The 26,166-nt window shown below is 36.7% G+C and overlaps 2 protein-coding genes across 3 annotated transcripts in view; both read right to left on the bottom strand.

Moving 5' to 3' along the window:
- Nucleotides 1-1,332: 1,332 nt before the first annotated feature.
- Nucleotides 1,333-13,125, bottom strand: LOC148944165 (5-oxoprolinase-like). Its single transcript, XM_089099843.1, has 3 exons — nucleotides 12,880-13,125; nucleotides 5,744-5,935; nucleotides 1,333-1,410 (listed from the first exon to the last, which is right to left on the bottom strand). The coding sequence occupies exons 1-3, from the start codon at nucleotides 13,039-13,041 to the stop codon at nucleotides 1,333-1,335; spliced, it is 432 nt and encodes a 143-aa protein (XP_088955969.1). The 5' UTR covers nucleotides 13,042-13,125.
- A 4,095-nt stretch (nucleotides 13,126-17,220) lies between these two features.
- The window catches only part of LOC148944164 (uncharacterized), a 29,439-nt gene continuing 20,493 nt past the window's right edge, over nucleotides 17,221-26,166 (bottom strand). For both annotated transcript variants that reach the window (XM_089100162.1, XM_089100164.1), the window contains exon 2: nucleotides 17,221-18,539. In XM_089100162.1, coding sequence (XP_088956288.1) covers nucleotides 17,586-18,536 — 951 coding nt within the window. In that variant the 5' untranslated portion in view covers nucleotides 18,537-18,539 and the 3' untranslated portion in view covers nucleotides 17,221-17,585. The remainder of the gene's footprint in view (nucleotides 18,540-26,166) is intronic.

Below are 26,166 nucleotides of genomic sequence, written 5' to 3'. Positions count from 1 at the left end.
AAAAGGTATTTTCATATATTTCCCAATAATCTATACCTTATATGAACAATAGCCAAATTGCGTAACTTACAGCCCGTTCCCAAGGGCCTATGGGGATGATAGTTCCTGGGGACTATTTTTTGCCTTCCAACAAAAAAGTTAAAAATCTACAGTTTTGTAGATAGGAGCTTGAAACCTCTACTGTAGTTTCTCTGGTATGCTTAATCTTTTTGTGGGTGTTTTCCCCTTGTTCAAACATCCGTAGAGTAACATTGCTGCAGTTTAGGTAGAAATTAGGTTAGTAGCTGGTTTTATATTAAATCAAGAGTTAAGCAGGGTTACGTTCTATCCCCATTTATATAGATCATTTTGATGAAATTTGTCTTAAGGAGCACAGCAAAGGCAATGGGAGAAAGCAAAATCAAATGGGAGAATAAAACTCTCCTGGACATAGACCATGCTGATGATTTAAGCGTCCTAGATGAAAGTGTTAGCAAAATGAATGAGCTTTTAGAGGTTTTGTGAGTTTAGGGTGTAAGAATAGGTTTGAAAATGAATGTTAAGAAGACGAAGTCGCTAAGGCTAGGAATAAGTTAAGATGAAAAGGTGATGTTGGGTAACGAGAAGATCAATCAAGTGGACAGCTTCACTTACTTAGGTAGTATCATTAGTAAAGACGGTGGGGGCAGTGAAGATGATAAAAGTAGAATAGCCAGGGCCCGGGGTGTTTTTTCACAGTTGAAAAAGGTTTGGAAGAAAAGGAAGATAAGCCTGCGAACCAAGATTAGAATATTGGAAGCTACAGTGATAACAGGTGTCAAGTATGATATTGAAGCGTGAGTGCTCCGAAAAACGGAGAAAGATTTGCTAGATGTTTTCCAGAGAAATTGCCTACGGATTGTTTTGGGTAGCCGACTGACTGACTGTATCTCAAACAGTAGGATGTACGACAAATGTAATTAAATCCTGTTTCCTAGGGCTACAATGAGAGAAAGATTGAGATGGCTAGGGCACATTCTGCGGATTAAAGAAGGAAGATTGCCAAAGATTGTCTTTTTCGGCCATTCGTTTAGGCTGACAAGTAGGTCGTCCCCGGTTGCGGTGGGAGGATGTCGTAAGGAAAATTTTAAGGGAAATGAAACCTTCCTCGGAGGGTGTAAAGAGGGAGGCTTTGAATAGACTGGGATGGAGGAGGAGCGTACCTAGATGTGTTGGCCCCAGGCGGCTTGGTGCTGCAGTAAGTTGTTAGTAGTAGTAGTAGTAGTTTGATGGGGTTTAGTTGCAAGAGGCTTCAGTTAACCGGGTATTTAGTTGCACCTGGGTTCAGATGTACGAGAATTCAGTTACATGGGTTCAGTTGCACGGAGTTGAGTTACACAAAGGTTCAGTTAAACGCACAACAGCGTAGATATAAACAATTTGAGCAACTCTCTTGAACGCACAAAAGCAACTGGATAAAAAAAAAATAATTAACATAAAATTAATGATTTTGCTGGGAAATAATCCTTTTGTCGGCATCCAATGCTAGCATTCCTTTTGCCCCCCCCTCCCACCACAAAGCATAGTTTTTGGGGTCTGGAGGCAATGGCCTTTAAGGTCTGAGCCTCGATCCAGGGATAGTGGGTCCATCCTCATCTTAACAATAATAATACGGCAGTTAGGCTTTAGATCTTTTATAAGAAAAAATAGGTGGTAATTTTATATTGATTAGCTACCATGTATGCAGCTGAAATTGGAATTGAGGTTGAAGTTACAACTTGAATGCAGTTAAAGTAGAAACTTCTTGTGTAATTTGGCAAAAAATAAGGCAAGAAGTTATAATTTTGTATTGATTAACTACAATATGAGCATTTCAAAATGAATTCAAAATTACAGTTGAAATGCAGTTGAAGGTGAAGTTGATGTTATCATATGACATGAAATAAGAAAACATGTTGTAATTTTATATTAACTACAAAGTATGCAGTTAAGGTTTTTGGCTTCGTTTGGCAGGAAGTAAGACAAAAAGTAGTTATTTTTATATTCATTAACTGCAATGTATGTAGTTGAAATTGGAATTGAAGTTGAAATTGCAGTTGAAATGCAGTCAAAGTTGAAATTTAAAGTGTCGCTTAGCAAGAAATAAGACAAAAGATGAATAATTTTTATTGAATAATCACAACATATGCAGCTGGAAGTGGAAATGAAGTTGAAATTGCGGTTGGAATACACTTAAAGATGACATTTATGATGTCATTTGGAAAGAAATAAGGCAATAAGTGTTAACTTTACATTAATTAACTACAATGTATGCAGTTAAAATGCAGTTAAAATAGTGTTGTAACTGGTAAATTTGGTCACAATAAAATTGAGTATTTTACGTATTTTACCGTAATTTTACGAACCCCCCGTAAAATTAGTATTTTACCTATTTTACGTAATTTAAGTATTTTGTGTAATTTACGTATTTTACCCATTTTACCGGTATTTTACGTATTTTACCGGTATCTTACATATTTTACAGAGCACAAGTGCCCGAAGAGGCTGGCAGAAAAGGATTGAATATGATTTTGTTTTGTGTATTGCTGTGTATCCCGGTTTAAAAGGCCGTCTGTCTGACTTATGTGTCTTGTTATCAGAACAATAAAGTGTATTATAGTACAGGTAATTATAATATTAAAATAGTGAAATGTTAGTTGAAATAAAATAACATTAGTTCTCTGAACTGTTAAAGACAGAAAGGGCTACAAGCAGGATTGACATATGACAAGCAATAAAAAAAAATAACATTAAATAGCCGAGAAAAATTTCAGCCAGCAGACAAAAAAAAAAAAAGCGAAAATGATAGAGGCATATATTTTGTCAGGGAGTTCCGCCCAGTCGTTTTCAGTACTCAAAAAAAAGAAGGAAAACTAACCTTTTGAATTAACTCTAACTGAGCAGAAGAAAGACTGAATAAAAAAAAAAAAAAACTAAGCCAGAATAAATGAAAGACTATTCGCCAATTAAATTGGGAAAGAATTCTCTGCTTAGTGACTTATCTTGTCTACTGACCTAATTTTCGTTAAAAGTGTGCTGAGATGATCTTAAATTTAACTGGAGAAAAATATTATTGGAATCTAAGTTATAGCTTTATTTTTAAGTTAAATTAAATAGGGTCTATAGGAATATATCCCCTATCTCTATTTAAAGAAATTTATGGATTTTTTTTTAAATTTCAATTGCCTTCCTAAAAGAAAATAGGAAGCAGTTTACTTCAAATACTAAATTTGCCTCATCAAAAAGAACAACGTGATCTGGATTTTCAACAACATGGCGGGCCAAAGTAGAACCAATATCCTCATTTTTATTTTAGATTTCACATCTTAGAGAAATCTTGTATTCATGCCTTTTTTCCCATGGAGCCGGCGTTTACCCCCCCCCTCCCTGAAAATACACCCCACGGAATACCCACCCTATCTCACGGAGAATTCCCCCCTATTTTCTTCTTGGATAATTCCGGATTTTCATTAGAAGGGAAATTGTAATTTCTGTGCTCACGTTTAAGTCAGGGGCATTCGTATTGCATTACCTATAGAAAAAACACGTAAGGGTTAAATATATTAGGCTAATATTTGTTCGTTTATTTTTCCCAGAATCACTTCATATGGAAGGGGTGGTTGAATAAGCTTTGGAGGGGGCTCAGTCAATTGGAAATTGAAACTTCCAGTGCTCTTTTCTAAGATTTAGCCTGCTTTTCAGTCAATCGCTACCGGATGAGTTGTTACTGACTACAGTGTCTAAAAGAAATCCTGATTCAAGTTTAACGGCTCTTGTGTTTTAGCAGTCGTTTTAAAAGAATCTTCAGATAAATACAGAATTAGCTCAAAGAAAGAGACGATGGGAGGCTGGTAATCCTCAGGACCGTATCCAAGACTTTCGTTTGGGGGGGGGGATTTGGTTTCTGGCTTCTTTGTTACTTTAAAAACAGATTTGGGCTACATATTTGCACATTAGGGGGGTAAATATTGCGGGTCTGCATGCAAAATGTGTTAGTTACAATTATTCTGCATATTATGAAGTAAGAATTGTTTTCGGACTTCAAACAGTCCAAATACTTTACCCCCCCCCCCCCTTATGTGCAAATATATAGCCAAAATAATATATTTCCCATCTATTCTGTCACTTGTATTTATCTTGTCTCGTGCTAAGCTGAAAGAAACTAACAAAAAACCGGTTTGTTCTCGAGTTTTATGCAGCGCAAACTTGACAGAGTGGCACATTATACACAAGTACCCAAGTTCCTTCCCCATACGGAAAAAAAACTCAAATAAAATTCTCAAATTTGGAAAGCCTTATTTTCCAGGGGGGGGGTAAATGCCAAGAACCAACTACAATGTATGCAATTGAAGTTGAAGTTTATGGTATCGTTTGGCAAGGTAAAGGAATAATTGCAGGTGGAATGCAGTTGAAATGTATAATGTCGTTTGGCAAGAAATAAGATGGTAATTGTACATTGATTAACTACAATGCATGCAGATGGAATGAAGTTGAAACTTGTCCAGTCATTTGGCAAGAAATAAAACAATAGATGGTAATTTTTTACTGATTAACCACAGTGTATCGAGTTAAAATTGGAAATGGAGTTGCAATTACAGTTGAAATAAAGTTTCATTGAAATTTATTGTGTCTTTTGGCAAGAAATGGGACAATAGATGGCAATTTTACATTGATTAACTAAAATGTTTTCAGTTTAAATTGGAATTGAAGTTCAAATTGAAATTTATTGTGTCTTTTGGCAAGAAATGGGACAATAGATGGCAATTTTACATTGATTAACTAAAATGTTTTCAGTTTAAATTGGAATTGAAGTTCAAATTGAAATTTATTGTGTCACTTGGCAAGAAATAAGACAATAGGTGGTAATTTTATATTTATTACCAAAAATATATGCAGCTGAAATTGAAATTCCATGGGAGAGGGTGCCGAGTGAAGCTTTGAATAGATTGGGGCAGGAGGAGGAACGTCGAAAGCTATGTTTGTCTCAGGCTTTTTGGCGTTCCAGTGAGCTGACTTCCAGTCAGTGACTTCTACCAAATAAAGTAATAATTTTACTTAGGTCAGTGAGTGATCAGGTCAGTTAGGTCAGTAGTGATAACGACTTGAGTGGGAAAAAAGACGTCAGAGAAAAAACAAAGAACAAAAAAAAATAATTATCTCTCATTTCAAAAAACGGTCAACTGGGTCACCTAAATTTTTTACAAAGATTTTCCTCTGAACAAGACTTTAATGCTTGAAAATTTCTGCTTTTCACAATATCGAATTGAATTTGAGAGGTTTCAAAATTAATATTTTACCTTATTACTCAAAATAACTTTTAAGTAACTTTTAGTGACAATTTAGATGAAAATGTGAAACATATCGTTTGAAGTTTTTGACACGAAGGTTTAAACAAACGTTACTATATTAAAACTTTAGGTCCAGGCGAAAATAGAATATTTACTGAAATGTTTTTCCTATTTAAAATTTGTTCAGTCTCAGAAGGGAGTGTATGTGATTCATAGTCAATTTATCTCCATTGTCTCCATAGTCAATTTATCTCCATTGTATAATAAGCGAAACTTTATGTGGATAATACAACAATTGAAAATATGATTAAAAAAAAGAAAAAAAATAAACCCTTCAAAGATTGTTAAAGGTACACAGATTTTAACTGATTCATAATTAGCTTATTACACAAAGAGAAACCTCACTTGTATAAATTAATTATTAAAAACAAGTTTCAATAAAGGAAAAGAAAACATACCAAATCAAAGATCTTTGGTCGTGACTGGTTACCAATATACAAAAGGTCTTCAAATCCATCAGTGATTACAAGGGCCATTTTTTCCCCTTTTCTTTCAAGAAGAGCGTTTGTTGCAACTGTTGTACCCATACGGATCCAACCTATTTTTGATGTCTCTACAGGAACACCTCTTGGATAGGAGACTCCAGTTTCCTTAAACAAAGAAGGTTTTTACTTAAGACATAGCTGGTTATTGCTCACAGTCAAAAATTTAGATTTTTTTTCATTAATTTTAACAGGACTAAGCATGTTTTTGACGGTTATAAAAAACGCTAAATATTAAGGTCAGGATACTCTTCTTTATCAATGAACCTAAGCAGACACGTTCATACAAGTTTGTTTTTGAGAAGGGGGGATATTTTATGAACCAGGCCAATTATATGAAAAAAAATAGGAGAATCTTGATATTTGGAGGGAGTCCCGACACTTGAAAATGTAAATACAATTTCGAAATTTTGATTTGAATCTTGTGTCTCGTTCAATCCTCACTAAATTATATGAAGCACTATGGCGCTACCTGTGTAAAGAGCTAAGTGACCTCTATGTATTATTTTTTTTTCACCAAGGCATTTTGTATGGAAAGAGTTATAGCAGAAACCTTAGAAGGGGTTCATTCAATTTAATATTGAAAGTTCTAGTGCCCTGTTTAAGATTCAAAAGTGATTGGATCTATCTCTTTCTATGCCCCTTATTTCCCCAAAGATATCCTATAAATTTTCACAACCATTTTGTTCAGCATAGCTTAAAAGTCCAATAGCTACGATTGACAAAAGGCATAAAACCTGAATTCAATTCAATAATTGGCTTTGGTTTTTGGAAATGCAATTCCTGATACAATAGAATTTTAAGCCATATCAAGATTTTTATCCTAAGGAAACTAGAATTTTATCAAAAACAAATTAAATAGCACACTACTTCAATTATACAGACCTGTGAAACTGAAAAGAAATGAATAAATTAAATAAAAAAAAGGAAAAAAAAACCTTTGGCAATGCAGTTGAACAGGCTTGGAGATAGAAATTAGGTCACACTTTTGAATCTACCTAAGAGCTACAAATTAGATTTGCATGTGAAGCAATTTTATATTTGGGAAGAGCACAGAATAAGGCCTCAAGTACTATATTCACCTCATCACTACATAAATAATGGAATTGTGCAGCCTAAATTTTTGGCCTGCCTTTTTTTGTTACTACACTTGGCCTATTGTTTAGTTCAGAAGATGTCAGGCACAAGAGTTGTACCAAAAATCTTTTTGGGCTGGCTAGTATCTGCTATTGAACTTAGCAATATTCTCAGCCTTAAAATGGTAAAAGATTAGGAAAATAGCTTTAAAATACCATAGCTTGTAAAAAAAAAAAAAAAAAAAATGGAGAAACATTGGCTAGTCTGAAAATTCAATAATGAACCTTTCATTTAAATTATAGTTAAGGAGCTTTTTGCTATCTTGGATAGTATGTGATTTAGGTGAGTGAAAATCTCAGGAATGAATCCAGAGCATAAATAATCTCCTGGGCCTAATATAATTTGAAGCACATACCTCCACTCATTCTCTCTCTCTATAGAGCACTTACCTTTGATGACCTCTAAAATCACTGTGTTACAAAAGTGAAACATTGCAAAGTAGATCTTCTGCTTAAATGAAGTTTAAGAAATGCATTTTCAGCATGACAATTTTGCTTAATCCCAATTTATAAGGTTTCAAAGATCTGCAAATATATTTCTCATTTTGGGAAAAAAACATTGATATTGCTTAATATTCTACTCAAATAACAGGAATTGCATATTCACATTAAATGAGAGAAGAAGAGACTAAAAATTAATTATAATGTTGTTTTGTCAAAATTCCAATAGGTTCTTAAGCCTTAGCAATCTGGAAAGGGTTGACATAGTAGCTTGGCAATACCTTCCTGGAGTATATTTTTGTCTCCTGTATTCATTACTGAAAGTTTTGTTTACCTAACTCAACTACCTTTCAAGATAGCAAGGAGTAAACAGATTCTTAAGAGACTTACTACTACTGCTACTAACTACTCACCACATCACCAAGCCACAGCTACGCACTCTCCTCCTCCATCCCAATCTATGCAAAGCCTCCCTTTTTACACCCTCCCAGGAAGTTCCCATTTCCTTTAAATCTTTCTTTATGACATTGTCCCACGCCAGACTAGGACAACCCACTCTCTGTTTAGCCTCAGACAGTTGGCTGAAAAGGACAACCTTTGACAATCCGTCATCCTTCACCAGCACAACGTGCCATAGCCATCTCAACCTTTCTTTCATTCTAGCCCTAGAAAGCATTTTTGTACGGCCTACTGTTTGAAGTATGGTTAGTCATCCAGGTACCTAGAAAAATCCATTAGCAATTTCTCTGGAAAACATCTAGCAAATCTTCATCTGCTTTTTGGAGTGCCCATGCTTCAGAACCATACTTGACCACTGTCATCACTGTAGCTTCCAAAATCCTAATCTGGGTTTGCATACTCACTTTACGATTCTTTCAAAATTTTTTAACTGTGAAAAAAAAAACACCCTGATCCTTGGCTATTCTACTTTTAACATCTTTACAGCTCCCACCATCTTTACTAATAATATTACCAAGCTAAGTGAAGCTGCACATCTGATCAATATTTTTGTTACTCAACATCACTTTTTCATCTTCACTTATTCCTAGCCTTAATGACTTACTCTTTGTAACATTAATTTCCAAACCTATTCTAGCACCTAAACTTGCAAAACCTCTAAAAGTTAATTCATTTTGCTCACACTTTCATCTAGGATGCTTGAATCATCAGCATAATCTAAGTTCAGGATAGTTTTTCCACCCCATTTGATTCCATGGTATCCTATTGCCTTTCCTGTGCCCCTTAAGACAAAGTCCATCAAAATAATCCATATATAAGGGGATAGAACACAACTCCTGATTTAATACAAAACCAACTGCTAACCTCATTTCCTACCTTAACCTCAGCAGTGTTATTCTCATACATAGCACTAATCACTTTAATGTATTTGTCTGGTATACCATACAAGGATAAGACCTTTGCTAAAGCTCTTCTATCAACAGAATCAAATGCTTGCTCATAATCTATAAAACTGAGGACCAAAGGTGTTTGACAACTCAGGAACTTCTCAATTATTAACCTAAGAATGAAAATTTGGTCAGTATATCCTCTGCCTTTCCTAAAACTGCACTGCTTCTCTTAAAAATTTGTCTACAACATCACTCAGTCTAAAAACTATCATATTACTAAGTAATTTGCTACCTATAGAGACCTAACAAATATCTTGATAATTACCACACTCACTCTAATCACCTTTCTTATACAGTGGCTTAATTATGGTTTTCCTAAAATTCTTAGGTACTTCCCCTTTTTCAAAAATCAAATTCATAATCTTCAGTAACTTATTTCTAACCTCAGAGCCACCAAATTTAAGAAACTTATCTACCACACTATCAGCACCTGGAGCTTAATTATTTTTTAATCTTTCTAGTATTATTGCTAATTCTTCCTCACAAACCAAATATTAATCACATCCAAGGTGTCACAAACTTTTTCATTTTCCTCTATAGCTTTTCCTGCAACTCTATCTCAGTTTAGAAATTTCTCAAAATGTTCTGCCCATCTCTTTTTAACTTTCTCCTTATCAGTAACTGTGACCATATTCCTATCTTTCACTGGGACAAGTCCAGATTGACTACTCTCTCTCAGTTTATTAACATGCCAGTACAATATTTTACTATTATGCTGTCTAGCTGCATCTTCCAGATCCTTGGAAATTTTATCCATGGCCTACACTTCACACCTACTTAGTTGATATTTTTATACTTTCTCTACTTTCTTCACATTCCTTTTGTTTTCATATGATCTATCACTCAGATAATTCTTGTATAGTCCCCTTCTTCTCTCTATTAAACATAAAGCGTTTTCACTAATATTTCTGGCAACAGTCTTAACTTTCTTCCCTAAGACACCATCAGCAACTTCACAAACTGTTTTTCTAAGATTATTAAGTATTGTCCTATTAGCTACAAGACAAACAAGATAGATGATAAGAGAAACTGGTCAAACAGGTTCTTTCAACAGAGAATTGGATTGCAAACAGTAGTTTCTCACTGTGTTTACAATATTTAAAACTTTTATTTTTTGTGGGTTTAGGGGGGGGGGAGGTACCTACGTTAGGTTACATATTTAATACATGCTATGCTTAACCCCCTCCCTCCTAATGTGCAAATATATAGCCAAAATTTGTTTCTAAATCATTATATTTTTATCATATTTTGTTTTATTTCATTAGCATTAACCAAACTTCACTTCTTGCATGTCTTATAGCTAATTGAACAGTGCCAATTATTCCAAGCATCTCCTACATTGTCAAATTTTAAAATCTTCACTTTAGTATCCAACTGTTCCTGGAAAGTTTGTCTCAAATTTTTATCCTGGAGTCTACCTACATAATAGGGTAAAAAACCAGTATCCAATTAAGTAAAATTATGTAAGACTAAAACCCTCACATTTTGTTACCAAAGAGGAATTGAGAAGAATGGTATATACCAGAGAAAAGCTAATACCCTAAGCTATAGAAAGAATGGTGAAAGAATTGTTGATTATGGTGTTCCACAGGGTTCTGTTTTAGGTCTGCTTTTATTCTTGGTTTATATTAACGACTTATGATTTTCTGTTTTGGATTTGTTAGATAGTGCACATTCTAATTGTTGGGTGATTATTCCTAGTTTTGCAGATGATACCCATTTTACTGCTGCAGCAAAGACTGAATCTGATTTAATAGAGATAATGAGAAGAGGTATGTTAGGTATAGATAAGTAGATGAGAGTGAATAAGCTTTTGTTAAACCATAGTAAATCAGGTTTTATTATATATGGTAGATCATCAAATTTTTACCCTTGGGTTGTGGATTTGCAAATGGAGAATTATGTAATTAAGTGTACAAATACTATACAATACCTTGGTGTTATTGTGGATGAATGCCTTAGTTTTAAAAATAATGTTTCTTTTATTATTGCAAGAAATGTTGGAATGATAAGAAAGTTAAAAAATATTTTCCAGGATTCTGTTTTGAGATTGATTTATTTTTCGTTAGTTCACCCATATTTAGTATATTGCACGAGTATATGTGGTCTAGCACATTTTCAGTGCATTTGCAGCAGTTACATGTGATACAAAATATGGCACTGCGAGTGTTGTCTGGAGATAATTGGAGAACCTTGGTGAGATCCCAATATGTACAGTTAAATATTATCCCTGTGTCAGGTCTTGGAAAATTTTACCATGGGTTATTTATGTTTAAATATTTTTCTAATTTGGTTCCCAAGTGTTTTTTAAATTCTTTAAATTTATTTATTTCTGGTGATGATGTACATAATTATCCTACTCGTCATGCTAGAGATATATGGACACCTCAAGTTACTAGTACTAAATTGCTATTTTCAATTCGTCATGTGGGGCCAGTTGTCTGGAATAATTTGCCTGTTTCTTTAAAAAGGTCAGCAAATCTATGCAAATTCCGTCGGGACCTTAAAACCCTTTGTCTCCATAGGTATGAATTTGTTTAAAGGGTGGTATAGTTGAGTCACTCTCAGGTTTGCCCAGAACCTGTTTTTCCTATATATATATATTTTTTTTTTTGTTTATTTATTATTTATGGGATGGAGGCAGGAAATTTTGGAGTATGTGAAGTATTGATTTTTGTTTTTTTGCAACCAGGAGCTGAGTGAGTGTAGGATTTTCATTTTTTCTTCTTTTTTTCTTTTTCTCTTCTTTCTCTTTATTATGTTATTATAAGTGTTAATTTTAAGAGGGTAAATACTTCCAAACAAGTGTTAGCTTATGGAAGGTCATTTGTTTTTTTGTCTTGTGTTGTTTTTGGAATAAACCCTTATCTTATCTTATACATTAATATGGTTTTAGTAAAATTATTTAAGATCAAACACTTAAAATTATTAATTTATTGACTTACCTACAAGGACCTCTTTTTGGAAGTGCCAATTATCCTATTTTTATGTGTATATCCTTTTTGTGTTTCAGTTTTATCACATATTAACAGAAAGCTAATTTTCTTCTGATTCTAAAAATGTAACTTTTATTGATTGATATTTATTCTATAAATGACAAATATTAAATATAATTTTTTCTTTTCAATTGCTTGTTAAAACAGAGACTACATTTTTAATTTTTGCTGACAAATTATTGGTAGAAATTTTACCAAGAAGGCAGTTCTTTTTACTGCCATCACATTGCACCATGCTGTAGCCTAGTAAAATAGGGATGGTCCAAAAACCCATTGCTATTTTTCCAGAATGCTAAAGAAGGGTGGTCTTTCCCAAAAAGAAGTCTTTTAGGTTTAAAAGTTGTGCTGGTAAATTTTTTAGTAAATATCTTATTGACTTAAAAATAAACTGAATATACCACTGGATGCCTTTTTTATGCTCTTTCCAAATATAATAATCATTTTTGTCAGAAATGAATTTTACCCCCACCCCTATATACCAATTCAGGGTATATATTTGCACATTAGGGGGGTGGGGGTAAAGTTTAAACTTACCTACCATTTACATCAGAAATAAAATTTGCATGATTTGGTAAATATTTACCAAATCACAATATTGAGTTACAACTAAAGTGAATATATCACTTGATGCCTTTTTTATGGTCTTTATGAATATAATAATCATTTTTGTCGGAAATGAATTTTAGCCCCCACCCCTATATATACCAATTCAGGGTATATAGGCTAGGCTATTTGCACATTAGGGGGGGTGGGGTAATTTTATTTCTGAAGTAAATGAGAGGTAAGTTTAAACTTTCCCCCTATCCCCCTAATATGCAAATATATACCCTGAATTGATATATATAGAGGTGGGGGCTAAAATTCATTTCCAACAAAAATGATTATTATATTTGTAAAGAGCATAAAAAAGGCATCAAGAGGTATAGGTCTATTCACTTTAGTTGTAACTCAATAATATGATTTGGTAAATATTTACCCCGTACTGGTTATAACTAGATTGTTATACCTACAAAATTGCAAAAGTTTGTAGCCATTATGCCTAGGCTACTGTTTTTGGAAGAGAGACTTACCTCTTCCAAAATTCTTCTAATACCTTCTGTGGGAGCATCACTGTAATTTTCAGGGTCAACAGATAGTAGCTTTATAGTTCTTTCTTTTCCATCAGGGCACCTCACGTAAATATCGGTGAAAGTTCCCCCTCTATCTATGGCAAAATTGTACTTGGTTTCCATTTTCTTAAAGATCCACGTCTAGATGATTTAAACTTGCATCTATAGTTGTCAAAGTTTTCAGACAAAAATGTCAGTGCAAACGAAAAAGGTACACTTTCAAAGCGCGCTTCTGTTCATAAAAATTTGCCAATCTGTCAGAGTATCGTTTCTGCCAAGTTTCTGGTATTCAATCTGTAAACTGTCAATACAGAATGGGAAATCAAGTCTCCGGAACATAGTTGACTTATGTTTCGAGCGCATCAAATCCCAAACAATAAGTATCCTTCGATAAAAATTCGCAGACAAGTACTACTACGAAGTACCCACCGCATCACCATGCCGCCTGAGGCCAACACAGCTACGCAAACTCTTCATCCCTCTTAATCTATTCAAACCTTCCCTTTTTATACCTTCCCAAGAAATACCCATTTCTCAAATATTCAAAAACAAATCACAGTTTCACAAAAAAAAGGGATTTTTTGGACCTGTTTCAATTCTAGCCAAATATTTTGTTAGAAATCCATTTTTTAAGCTCTTTACACCCTCCAAGAAAGTTCTAATGTTCCTCAAATCTTTCTTTATGACTCTTTCCACCCCAACCGCGGACAACCTGCTGTCCGTTTAGCCTGATACGGTTGACCGAGAAGGACAATCATCGGCAATCTGTCATCCTTCTTCCGCAGAACGAGCTTTAGCCATTTCAACCTTTTTTCTCATTATAGCCCTGGAAAGTGGAATTGAACTACACTTTTCGTAGACAGTATTGTTGGAAATACGGCCATTCAGCCAAGCATAACAGTCAGACTACTGTTGAAATGTTGTAATCACAGACAAGCATAGCGGACTTACAAAATCTGTCAAACGGAGACGCATACCTTCAGAAAAAGAGTTAGATCTAAGAATCTTGAAACTCAGCTAAGTGCCCTTGACTTTCTGTAGCACTAGAAGTTTCAACTCATATTGTGCAATATTTCTTGTAGAGGTGATTAAGTGCTTCTTCATACAAGTTCAGCAATATCCACAGGATATTCAGGTTAAAATTGTATAGACCATACATCTTAAAATTAGAATTATCAAAGCTTTCGTTATGCTTTGACTACATCATTACAGTTAGAAACACTAAAATATTCTTCAAAAACGTAGTTATTAGTGAAAAAACAAAATATTTTCCGCGTTGCTGAAACTTTTTCTTTATTTCGACTTCATATGCTAAATCATGTAATTTTCCAAACTCGCATGGTTTGATGTATAATCTTGCTAAAGAACCGATAACCGTAAAATGATTTGAAGGAGGGAAGTTTTTCCCACAGGAGCCACCAAGCAAATACGAAAACTACAGTCGTTATTCATTCAAATATAAATCCATTAAATCATAGAGATAATTTTTAGCTTTGTTGAATAATACAAAAATAAAGATCAGGGGGTTTCATACATAAAGTCGAACCAATTTGTCACATTTTTGATGAAACAAAGAGACATGTTTAAAAATAAAGACCGGGTTGATTTCATTATCGCCTGTGGCAAAAACAGAAGCCACTGTCAGCAAACGACAAAGAAAATCTAAGAACTTGGCACTTCTAATGCCTCCTCTCTGCAAGGTTTTATTCCAGAATGTCAGGCAAAATCTGCCCCCTAATTCTGCTAGACTCTAATGTCTTACTCAGTAAAGCTATTAGATATTATTGGTGTAGTAAAAAACACAAATCTCTAAGTAAAACTAAGAAATACGCGTTATCATGTGAGTCTCCTTGTTGACGTGATTGTACATTTTTTGAAAAGGATTTAAAAATACTTTCTATTTTAAAACCATTAAAGTTAGAAAACTATACAAAAAAGACATTTTTAGTCTTGGCCTCATTACTTGTGGCTGGAAACAACGAAATCTACTGTCGATTAGGTACTCGTTCGGGATGAGACAAAGTCCTTTATTAATAAGGACCTTACAATTTTCTTGCTATAAATTTTTGACACTTATGAAAAAAGTTCCCCGAAGAATTAAAGGGGTTGGAAAATTCTACAAAAGAGGTAAAAACAGCGCGAGTTGAAGTCTTCAATCAGACAATGTCCTTGGAGCTACTATATTAATAATATCATTATTGTGGGCGGGCTCACCAAACTCTGTCAATGTTGAGACTGAAGCACTTAAAATCAAGATTCGTATAATTGGACTGGGACTTCTCAAAAGTTGGGGGAGTTTGGAACCCGATTAAATCTTCAAAAGTTGTCACTGTCTTCCTAAGAAGACTAAGTCATTTAGACTACGAATAAGTGAAGGTGTTGTTGTGTAATAAGAAGATTGATGCAATGGAAAAACTTCACTTACCTGGGTAGTATTGTTAATAAGGTTGGTGGATGTACTGAGAATAAAAAAGGTAGAATAGCCAAGTTGCTGTGGAAATACGAAAGGCATTGAGTGACGTATCAGTCACAAAATGAGTTACATATCGATTCTACTAAAATAAGACATACCCTATTAATTTGTTTAATAAGAATGCAAGCATCCACTTTTTTCTCGAGATATTCTCAATCTTATAATCCACTCAAAACGTGTCAAATTTCGATCCATTTTGCTGACCAAAACGCGGCAAGTGCACGATTCTTCCACTGCCACGAAAATTCTCACGTAAGGTCCATTGTGACATCGCAAGAAAAGCATAATGGATATGGAGGACTAACGCATGGAGATATGAAAGAATATTTTCCAAGACAGTGTTTTGCTTCTTTGGAATTTTTGGAAAATGTCACTTAACGCCTTTCGTATTTCCACAGCCTCAAAGCCCAGTGGGTTATTTTACAGTTGAAAAAAGTTTGAAAGAATAGAAAATTGTTCCCGGAAACTAAGATGAGAAAATTTGAAGTTACAGTAGTCAAATATGATCTTGCAACGTGGATACTTCAAAAGACAGAGAAAAATGTATTAAATATTTTCCAAAGGATGGTTTAAAATATTTTTAGGCACTTGTTCAACTGGCCCCATGTCAAATAACACGCTTTACGAAAATTGAAAGGTGGGGTCAATGATAGGGCAGGATGACAGATTGAAAGACATGGTGCTTTCTGGCCATCCGCCTCAGACTAAAATAAAAGCAGGTCATCCCAGAGTTGAATGAGAAGAGGTCACAAGGAATGACTTAAAGGAAAGGGGGGTGCATGGGAGGGGATGAAGAGTGAAGCTTTTAATAGACTAGGATTGAGGAGGAAGAAGTGCAGTTGTGTTGGACTTAGGCTGTTTGGTGCTGCAATGACCGATCCCAACTAGTTATGGAAAATAGCCAAAGAAGTGACTAAATTTTACTTATGTGACTTTCTACCATCCCATCTCTCTCTTCCTTAATGAAGCAACTACCAACTAGTGTGTATGGTCTAATGGTATAACATTGAAATTCCATGTTCTACGGGTCGAAGATTCCAAGTAAATAGACAAGAAACCTTATGTGAATCCTTAAGTGGAGAAATCACCTTATTGGTAGTATCTCACCCGAGATGTGACTATTATAAATAATGAAGGGATATCCAACAGTCTTCTGACAGCTGAAGCTGCTTTAAAGCTAAACCCTCTTCTGGTGAGCATTGGAAACAATTGTTTTGCTTCGACTTTGGTAAGCCTCTCATGGTTCCAACTTTTTTCAATACGCTGGGATTTCCCAAGTAGCATAGTACCAGGAACAGAAAATTTCAACCAATCTAACTGGGTGTTAGAATTTTCTGAAGGACAAAGAACTAGAAAAAGGCTGATGCATATTATAGTAAAAGAATGAGAAAACCGGTCTTGACAAGTGACGGTTCAAGAGACGGATCTGGAGAACTGCCTTTAGTTATAGGTAAAAATACCATTCATCAGTGACTGAACAGGTGGGTGGATTTCACCTCTTAGGAAGGTGAAATTCCAAAACACAGGGATTGCAAAATACATACGGTTCTACATCGGATAACATAACAACAAAATACATGTCACCTTAAAGGAAAAATATTTTTTAAGAGGTGTCCATTTTCCTTTTTGGGTGTTGGATATAAAACTAATGTTCTGGATCTGCCACTCATGTTATGTAGAGGATCTACTAGATAATACAACATTTTAGTCTTAGCTTCCGTGTGTTTTTTCCACGCTATACGCTAAACTAGTCACAAATAACCGAACCAATATATTTTTCATAGTTTTTTAACCTTCGCCAAATAGAGTTTAAGAGTTAAGTCCTATGATTAAATCTATAAAAAAAATCTGTATTAATTCATATTTATCTCAATACTTCTACATTAATGCAAAAAAAAGAAATGTGCACATCTACATCCATAATCTACAATATCGCAGATTTTCACGATTGCGATGATGTTTATTCTTCTTAGTATATTTGAAGCTGAAAATATTCACCATTATTTTTTTGGAATATAAGTTTGTACTAGAATTAATGCGCGAGAAACCGCTATAAATTGCTTCGAAATAATGTGAATCTGAAAAATAAATTCGGCACCGTGTAACCATTGTATAAGAGAGTTAAGTGGTTGTGGCATCCAACATGCAGTTATACCATTTCGAATGGTAATAAAGCAAAAATAATGCTGAAATTTTAACCAGAGTATGGTATCATAAGTAAAGCCTTAAGTGATACATTTTCCTTACGTAACATCTTGTTCTCCGTTTCAAGTTTCTTCATACTGTCAGCCTTATTTTGAACTTCCTTTTTAATTTCCTTGACACTTTCGTTTTCTTTTCCTAGTCTTTCCACTTCTTTTTGTAGTCGTGAAATTTCATTTTTCATGTTCTTACTTAATTCAATTGACTTCTTCCTAAATCGCTTTGCAGCTTCTCTGTTTTGCTGCTTCTTTAACTCTTTCCTATGACGAAGAATATCAGACGGATCATTTATAATCACCGGATTAAGAATATTATCAAAGTCATCTTTTTGTAGGTTGGCCTTAATTGATTCTTCCATGCCAATTGTAACATCCATATTCAGAAGCTGGCTAGGTATCGTGTTTGTCGTATCAAGTGATATTATATTCACTGGAATATTTATTTCGTTATTCCAGAGAAGTGTCTGCTCATCATTGTAAAAATCGGAATCTAAATTTCTTACATGACTTTGAATAGTGTAATTCCAATCAGTTTTACCCATACTGACTGGAATGTTTATCATGTTGCTACTTTTAATCTGCGTGTTAAAATTAGCTTGTTTTGTTTTTTCTTTGAACATATCCAAATTTACGAGCTGTCCAGGCTTTCTATCCTTCATTTCAGGTTGAATAAATGGAATATGATTAAGCTCGTCTTCTTGAGTCTGAACATCAGAAATTGCTCCCTTAATTTTGCCGTTGATAACATCCAGGTTTAGCAATTGTCCTTGAATTGAGTTATTTACTCTATTTCTGGTGCTATCCTCCCTTAGACTCTTACTGTTGATAGGCTCACTCAAATCATCTACCACAGCAGGGAAATATTCCTGTTGCATATCATCTACCGAACACGGGAAAGCATCAACATAATATTGATGTATGGCCGTATTGAAAAATGGGGCCATTGCCTGAAAAATGAAGAAGCATATTTAAAGATAATTTTACAAAAAACTAACACTAGTAATTTTCAAAATTTCTTCAACAGCTAAAGAGATACTTAGCCATTTTTGACTAGATATATTTCGGAGCAGATACATTTTTGACTGATATGTTAGTCATTTTTATATGACTCACAAAAATACTTAATTGTAAATACATAAAATACGTGTTTTGATGGTAAATTTTAACAGAAGGAGAAAAACTTGGGGTGTGCTAATTTACACCTTTAGGCCTTGATCAATCAATGTGATCATCTTAGCCAGAGTCCAATTAAAGGCCTCAAATGACACCTAAAAAGACCTATTTGCCCCAAATGGCTCTGTCTTGACAGTTCTATGCATCTTCTATTAAAGACATATATTTTGAGACTGATTTGTCATGTTTAGAAAATACAAATTAAAAACAGAGAAGGGGATTTAAGGAGCCCTTTTTATGGAAGAAAAGAATAATAACCCAAAATGATGAAGAAAAGGATAATAAACAGAAGAGCAAATAAAAACTAGCCGAACCTTTAGCACAATAGCTTGAACCCGTTCATTTGACCAGACTAATAAATCATTTGATTCACTTTCACAGAACCTCTATATTTTCGTCTAGTTGCTGTCGGTCACGTTTTTAATACTCTCAATGCATTCTTTTTTGTAAATTTTTTTTGGATTTGTTAATAATCGAAGTAGATTAGATTATTTTACTTTAGAGATTTTCAAACATGTAAGAACCACGAAATGCCACGTTTTAATGTTTAGCTAGGAAAGATATTCCAGCAAAATCTCGTTGAAAAGATTTCATTCAAATTTCAGATATGCCAAGAGGAAATCTGTTGTTTACTGTACACTTGCATGAAAGTGTACAGTGTGATTGAAAATCACTCACTATTTAGAATCAAACAGCTGGTGGTAACGAACTGTAAGTAAGGAGCGACTCGGCTTTTTACTATCGAAACTCTAAAAAAACAGAATTTTGACATCAATAGCACTACATCAAGAAGAATTGGCTTTGCTGATGCTCATTCCATCAAAAGCTACGAGTCTGAGAAAATTTGCCTGATTTTTGACAAAGAGGGAGGAAGGAATCCCCAAAAAGTTACACCTTTAGGCTTTGATCAATCAATGTGATCATCTTAGCCAGAGTCCAATTAAAGGCCTCAAATGACACCTAAAAAGACCTATTTGCCCCAAATGGCTCTGTCTTGACAGTTCTATGCATCTTCTAATAAAGACATATATTTTGAGACTGATTTGTCATGTTTAGAAAATACAAATTAAAAACAGAGAAGGGGATTTAAGGAGCCCTTTTTATGGAAGAAAAGAATAATAACCCAAAATGATGAAGAAAAGGATAATAAACAGAAGAGCAAATAAAAACTAGCCGAACCTTTAGCACAATAGCTTGAACCCGTTCATTTGACCAGACTAATAAATCATTTGATTCACTTTCACAGAACCTCAATATTTTCGTCTAGTTGCTGTCGGTCACGTTTTTAATACTCTCAATGCATTCTTTTTTGTCAATTTTTTTTTGGATTTGTTAATAATCGAAGTAGATTAGATTATTTTACTTTAGAGATTTTCAAACATGTAAGAACCACGAAATGCCACGTTTTAATGTTCAGCTAGGAAAGATATTCCAGCAAAATCTCGTTGAAAAGATTTCATTCAAATTTCAGATATGCCAAGAGGAAATCTATTATTTACTGTACACTTGCATGAAAGTGTACAGAGTGATTAAAAATCACTCACTATTTAGAATCAAACAGCTGGAGGTAACGAACTGTAAGTAAGGAGCGACTCGGCTTTTTACTATCGAAACTCTAAAAAAACAGAATTTTGACATCAATAGCACTACATCAAGAAGAATTGGCTTTGCTGATGCTCATTCCATCAAAAGCTACGAGTCTGAGTAAATTTTCGTGATTTTTGACAAAGAGGGAGGAAGGAAACCCCAAAAAGTTGATAAATCTTAATGAAAACCTCATCGTCAGATTCAGCATTATCAAAGAGCCCTATTGCAAACGTTTCCAGGGGCACAGCTAAGAGGAGAGGGGTACCCCCCCCCCCCCAAAGTTCAAAGTTCACCTTGGAATTTAGCTTATGTTTTCAGTTTGATTTAGCTTATGTGCCAGTATTTGTCAGCACACTGGACAATTATTCAGCATATTCCTTATATCCTTCCTCCTATACTCAAAACACAAGTTGCAACCCTGCAGGTTACAAGCTTCCATCTGCAAAAATTTGGAATCTTTTATTTTTGGCCAGAAGGAAGATCATAGATGCAAGTAATTGTTTGTTTTTTTTTCGTTTTCTCCAGGGATGATTGTATCGGGCCAATCGTCCTAGAATACCAGGAGAGAGCTCATTCAAACCAAATTTAAAAGTTTTAGTGCCCTTTTTAAGTGACCAAAAATACTGCAGGCTCAATGCCCCCTTCGCACTCCGCTTAATTCCTCCAAAGTCGCCCAATCAAACTTTTTATATAGCCATTTTGTTCTGCATAGATCCAAGGTCCAGTAACTATGCGTCTGGGGATTATTTGACCCCCCTCAGCCCCTGGGGAATAAGCTGTAAGCTATGAAAATTTGCCTATAATTTATGTATAGCACTGTATATAAATTCAGATAATTATAAATGTATAATTAATTTATATTCATTGATGTATAGTATTTGTTTTTGGGAAGTATACTAATATTTTTTGGAGGAGGAATTTTCAACGGGAAGAATTTTCTGTCGGGAGATTATTTTTCGGGTGTGACCTCTCATGAGGGAATTTTATACTGGGAAATTTTCCCGAATTCTTATACGAAATTCTTTTTACGTGTCTTACTTTCTCTATGCGGACTTAATTTGACTTGTGGAGATGGTTCAGGGCAGCCCTGTTTCAAAGGCAACCCTATGAATAGTTTTAAAAGCAGTCCTGTTTTAAAGGCAGCCTATCAAAAGTTTTAAAGGCAGCCCTGTTTTAAAGACATGCCCTCCAAGGATTTTAAAGACATGCCCTGTTTTAAAGACATGCCCTCCCAGGATTTCCACAACATGCCTCTCCCAAGATTCAACAAGTGCAGCCATATTGGAGTAACCAATCCCTCATATCCTCTCTCTGCCGTTAACGACACATATACTCTGCGAGATCTATCATTTCCTTGGAAACAATTTTTTTCTCGCCGAAAGAAGTGATGTTACTTAAAACGCAGTCATAGGAAACCGTTTCAAGCACACATTCTTATCTTAAGTTTTGTGATAAGGATTTCTCGGAATTTTTCACTAACAGTACCAATATTCAGAACGGGCCTCCCGTTATCTGAAGCGGATGTTTCGTTATAAAAGAACGGACGCCATCGCTTTTATTCAGTAGAGGAATTAAACTTAATTTATTAACATGGATTATAACAAAAGGAATATCTCAAGTTTTGCGATAGAGATTTCTCGGAATTTTTCAGTAGCAGTGCCAACATTCAGAATGAGCCTCCCGTTATCTCAAGCTAATGTTCCGCTATAAAAAAACGGGCACCATCACTTTTATTCAGTAGTTGAATTGAACTTAATCTATTAACATGGATTCTAACAAAAAAAATTGTGATGATGATGAATGCTATAAATAAGAAGGAAGTGATATATTTTTCATTGTATACTTAGTGGGTATTAGTCGATGAAGATTGTATAAATTTGTCAGTTATAATTTTTTTTATTTGAAAAATAAGGTTTGTAGTGACGTTTTTTTCTTTACTTAGTTTTTATTATTGAACTGAAAAATTTTCAAATTTTTTCCATGTTTTATATAAAAATTGTTTTCTTACAATTCAATTTGCATGACACACAGAAATATACACATACACACATACAGACACATAGACACAGACACAGGCACAGACAAAAACACACACACACACATACACACAAACACAATCACTCACACACACAAACAAACACTAAGTAAATCAAACACAAACTCACAGAAACTCACACATAGACAAACAAACACACATACACACACACAAACATAGTCTCAATAACACATACATACTCACACACACACACACACTCCCACGCACACTCACCCGCACCCCCACACACTCCCCCACACCCGCCCACCCCCCCCCCCACCCCCCCCCCCCCCCCCACACACCCCCACACCCCCCCACCGACACACAGACACACACACACACACACACACACACACACACACACACACACACACACACACACACACACACACACACACACACACACACACACACACACACACACACACACACACACACACACACACACACACACACACACACACACACACACACACACACACACACACACACACACACACACACACACACACACACACACACACACACACACACACACACACACACACACACACACACACACACACACACACACACACACACACACACACACACACACACACACACACACACACACACACACACACACACACACACACACACACACACACACACACACACACACACACACACACACACACACACACACACACACACACACACACACACACACACACACACACACACACACACACACACACACACACACACACACACACACACACACACACACACACACACACACACACACACACACACACACACACACACACACACACACACACACACACACACACACACACACACACACACACACACACACACACACACACACACACACACACACACACACACACACACACACACACACACACACACACACACACACACACACACACACACACACACACACACACACACACACACACACACACACACACACACACACACACACACACACACACACACACACACACACACACACACACACACACACACACACACACACACACACACACACACACACACACACACACACACACACACACACACACACACACACACACACACACACACACACACACACACACACACACACACACACACACACACACACACACACACACACACACACACACACACACACACACACACACACACACACACACACACACACACACACACACACACACACACACACACACACACACACACACACACACACACACACACACACACACACACACACACACACACACACACACACACACACACACACACACACACACACACACACACACACACACACACACACACACACACACACACACACACACACACACACACACACACACACACACACACACACACACACACACACACACACACACACACACACACACACACACACACACACACACACACACACACACACACACACACACACACACACACACACACACACACACACACACACACACACACACACACACACACACACACACACACACACACACACACACACACACACACACACACACACACACACACACACACACACACACACACACACACACACACACACACACACACACACACACACACACACACACACACACACACACACACACACACACACACACACACACACACACACACACACACACACACACACACACACACACACACACACACACACACACACACACACACACACACACACACACACACACACACACACACACACACACACACACACACACACACACACACACACACACACACACACACACACACACACACACACACACACACACACACACACACACACACACACACACACACACACACACACACACACACACACACACACACACACACACACACACACACACACACACACACACACACACACACACACACACACACACACACACACACACACACACACACACACACACACACACACACACACACACACACACACACACACACACACACACACACACACACACACACACACACACACACACACACACACACACACACACACACACACACACACACACACACACACACACACACACACACACACACACACACACACACACACACACACACACACACACACACACACACACACACACACACACACACACACACACACACACACACACACACACACACACACACACACACACACACACACACACACACACACACACACACACACACACACACACACACACACACACACACACACACACACACACACACACACACACACACACACACACACACACACACACACACACACACACACACACACACACACACACACACACACACACACACACACACACACACACACACACACACACACACACACACACACACACACACACACACACACACACACACACACACACACACACACACACACACACACACACACACACACACACACACACACACACACACACACACACACACACACACACACACACACACACACACACACACACACACACACACACACACACACACACACACACACACACACACACACACACACACACACACACACACACACACACACACACACACACACACACACACACACACACACACACACACACACACACACACACACACACACACACACACACACACACACACACACACACACACACACACACACACACACACACACACACACACACACACACACACACACACACACACACACACACACACACACACACACACACACACACACACACACACACACACACACACACACACACACACACACACACACACACACACACACACACACACACACACACACACACACACACACACACACACACACACACACACACACACACACACACACACACACACACACACACACACACACACACACACACACACACACACACACACACACACACACACACACACACACACACACACACACACACACACACACACACACACACACACACACACACACACACACACACACACACACACACACACACACACACACACACACACACACACACACACACACACACACACACACACACACACACACACACACACACACACACACACACACACACACACACACACACACACACACACACACACACACACACACACACACACACACACACACACACACACACACACACACACACACACACACACACACACACACACACACACACACACACACACACACACACACACACACACACACACACACACACACACACACACACACACACACACACACACACACACACACACACACACACACACACACACACACACACACACACACACACACACACACACACACACACACACACACACACACACACACACACACACACACACACACACACACACACACACACACACACACACACACACACACACACACACACACACACACACACACACACACACACACACACACACACACACACACACACACACACACACACACACACACACACACACACACACACACACACACACACACACACACACACACACACACACACACACACACACACACACACACACACACACACACACACACACACACACACACACACACACACACACACACACACACACACACACACACACACACACACACACACACACACACACACACACACACACACACACACACACACACACACACACACACACACACA

Source organism: Artemia sp. Qi Xiang Cuo, chromosome 14 (assembly GCF_049724085.1).
Source record: "Artemia sp. Qi Xiang Cuo chromosome 14, ASM4972408v1, whole genome shotgun sequence".
Taxonomy (NCBI): Eukaryota; Metazoa; Arthropoda; class Branchiopoda; order Anostraca; family Artemiidae; genus Artemia; species Artemia sp. Qi Xiang Cuo.
The sequence above is the reverse complement of the archived record's forward strand: the minus strand, read 5'-3'. Positions and strand labels throughout refer to the sequence as shown.

What these genes read in the sequence shown, in the direction of transcription:
- LOC148944165 (XM_089099843.1), bottom strand. Translation starts at nt 13,041, where the DNA reads ATGGAAACCAAGTACAATTTTGCCATAGATAGAGGGGGAACTTTCACC. An exon ending in TTAGAAGAATTTTGGAAGAG is followed by an intron (nt 5,936 to 12,879) that starts GTAAGTCTCTCT and finishes TCTTTGTTTAAG; the next exon opens with GAAACTGGAGTCTCCTATCC. An exon ending in GACCAAAGATCTTTGATTTG is followed by an intron (nt 1,411 to 5,743) that starts GTATGTTTTCTT and finishes TGTGCGTTCAAG; the next exon opens with AGAGTTGCTCAAATTGTTTA.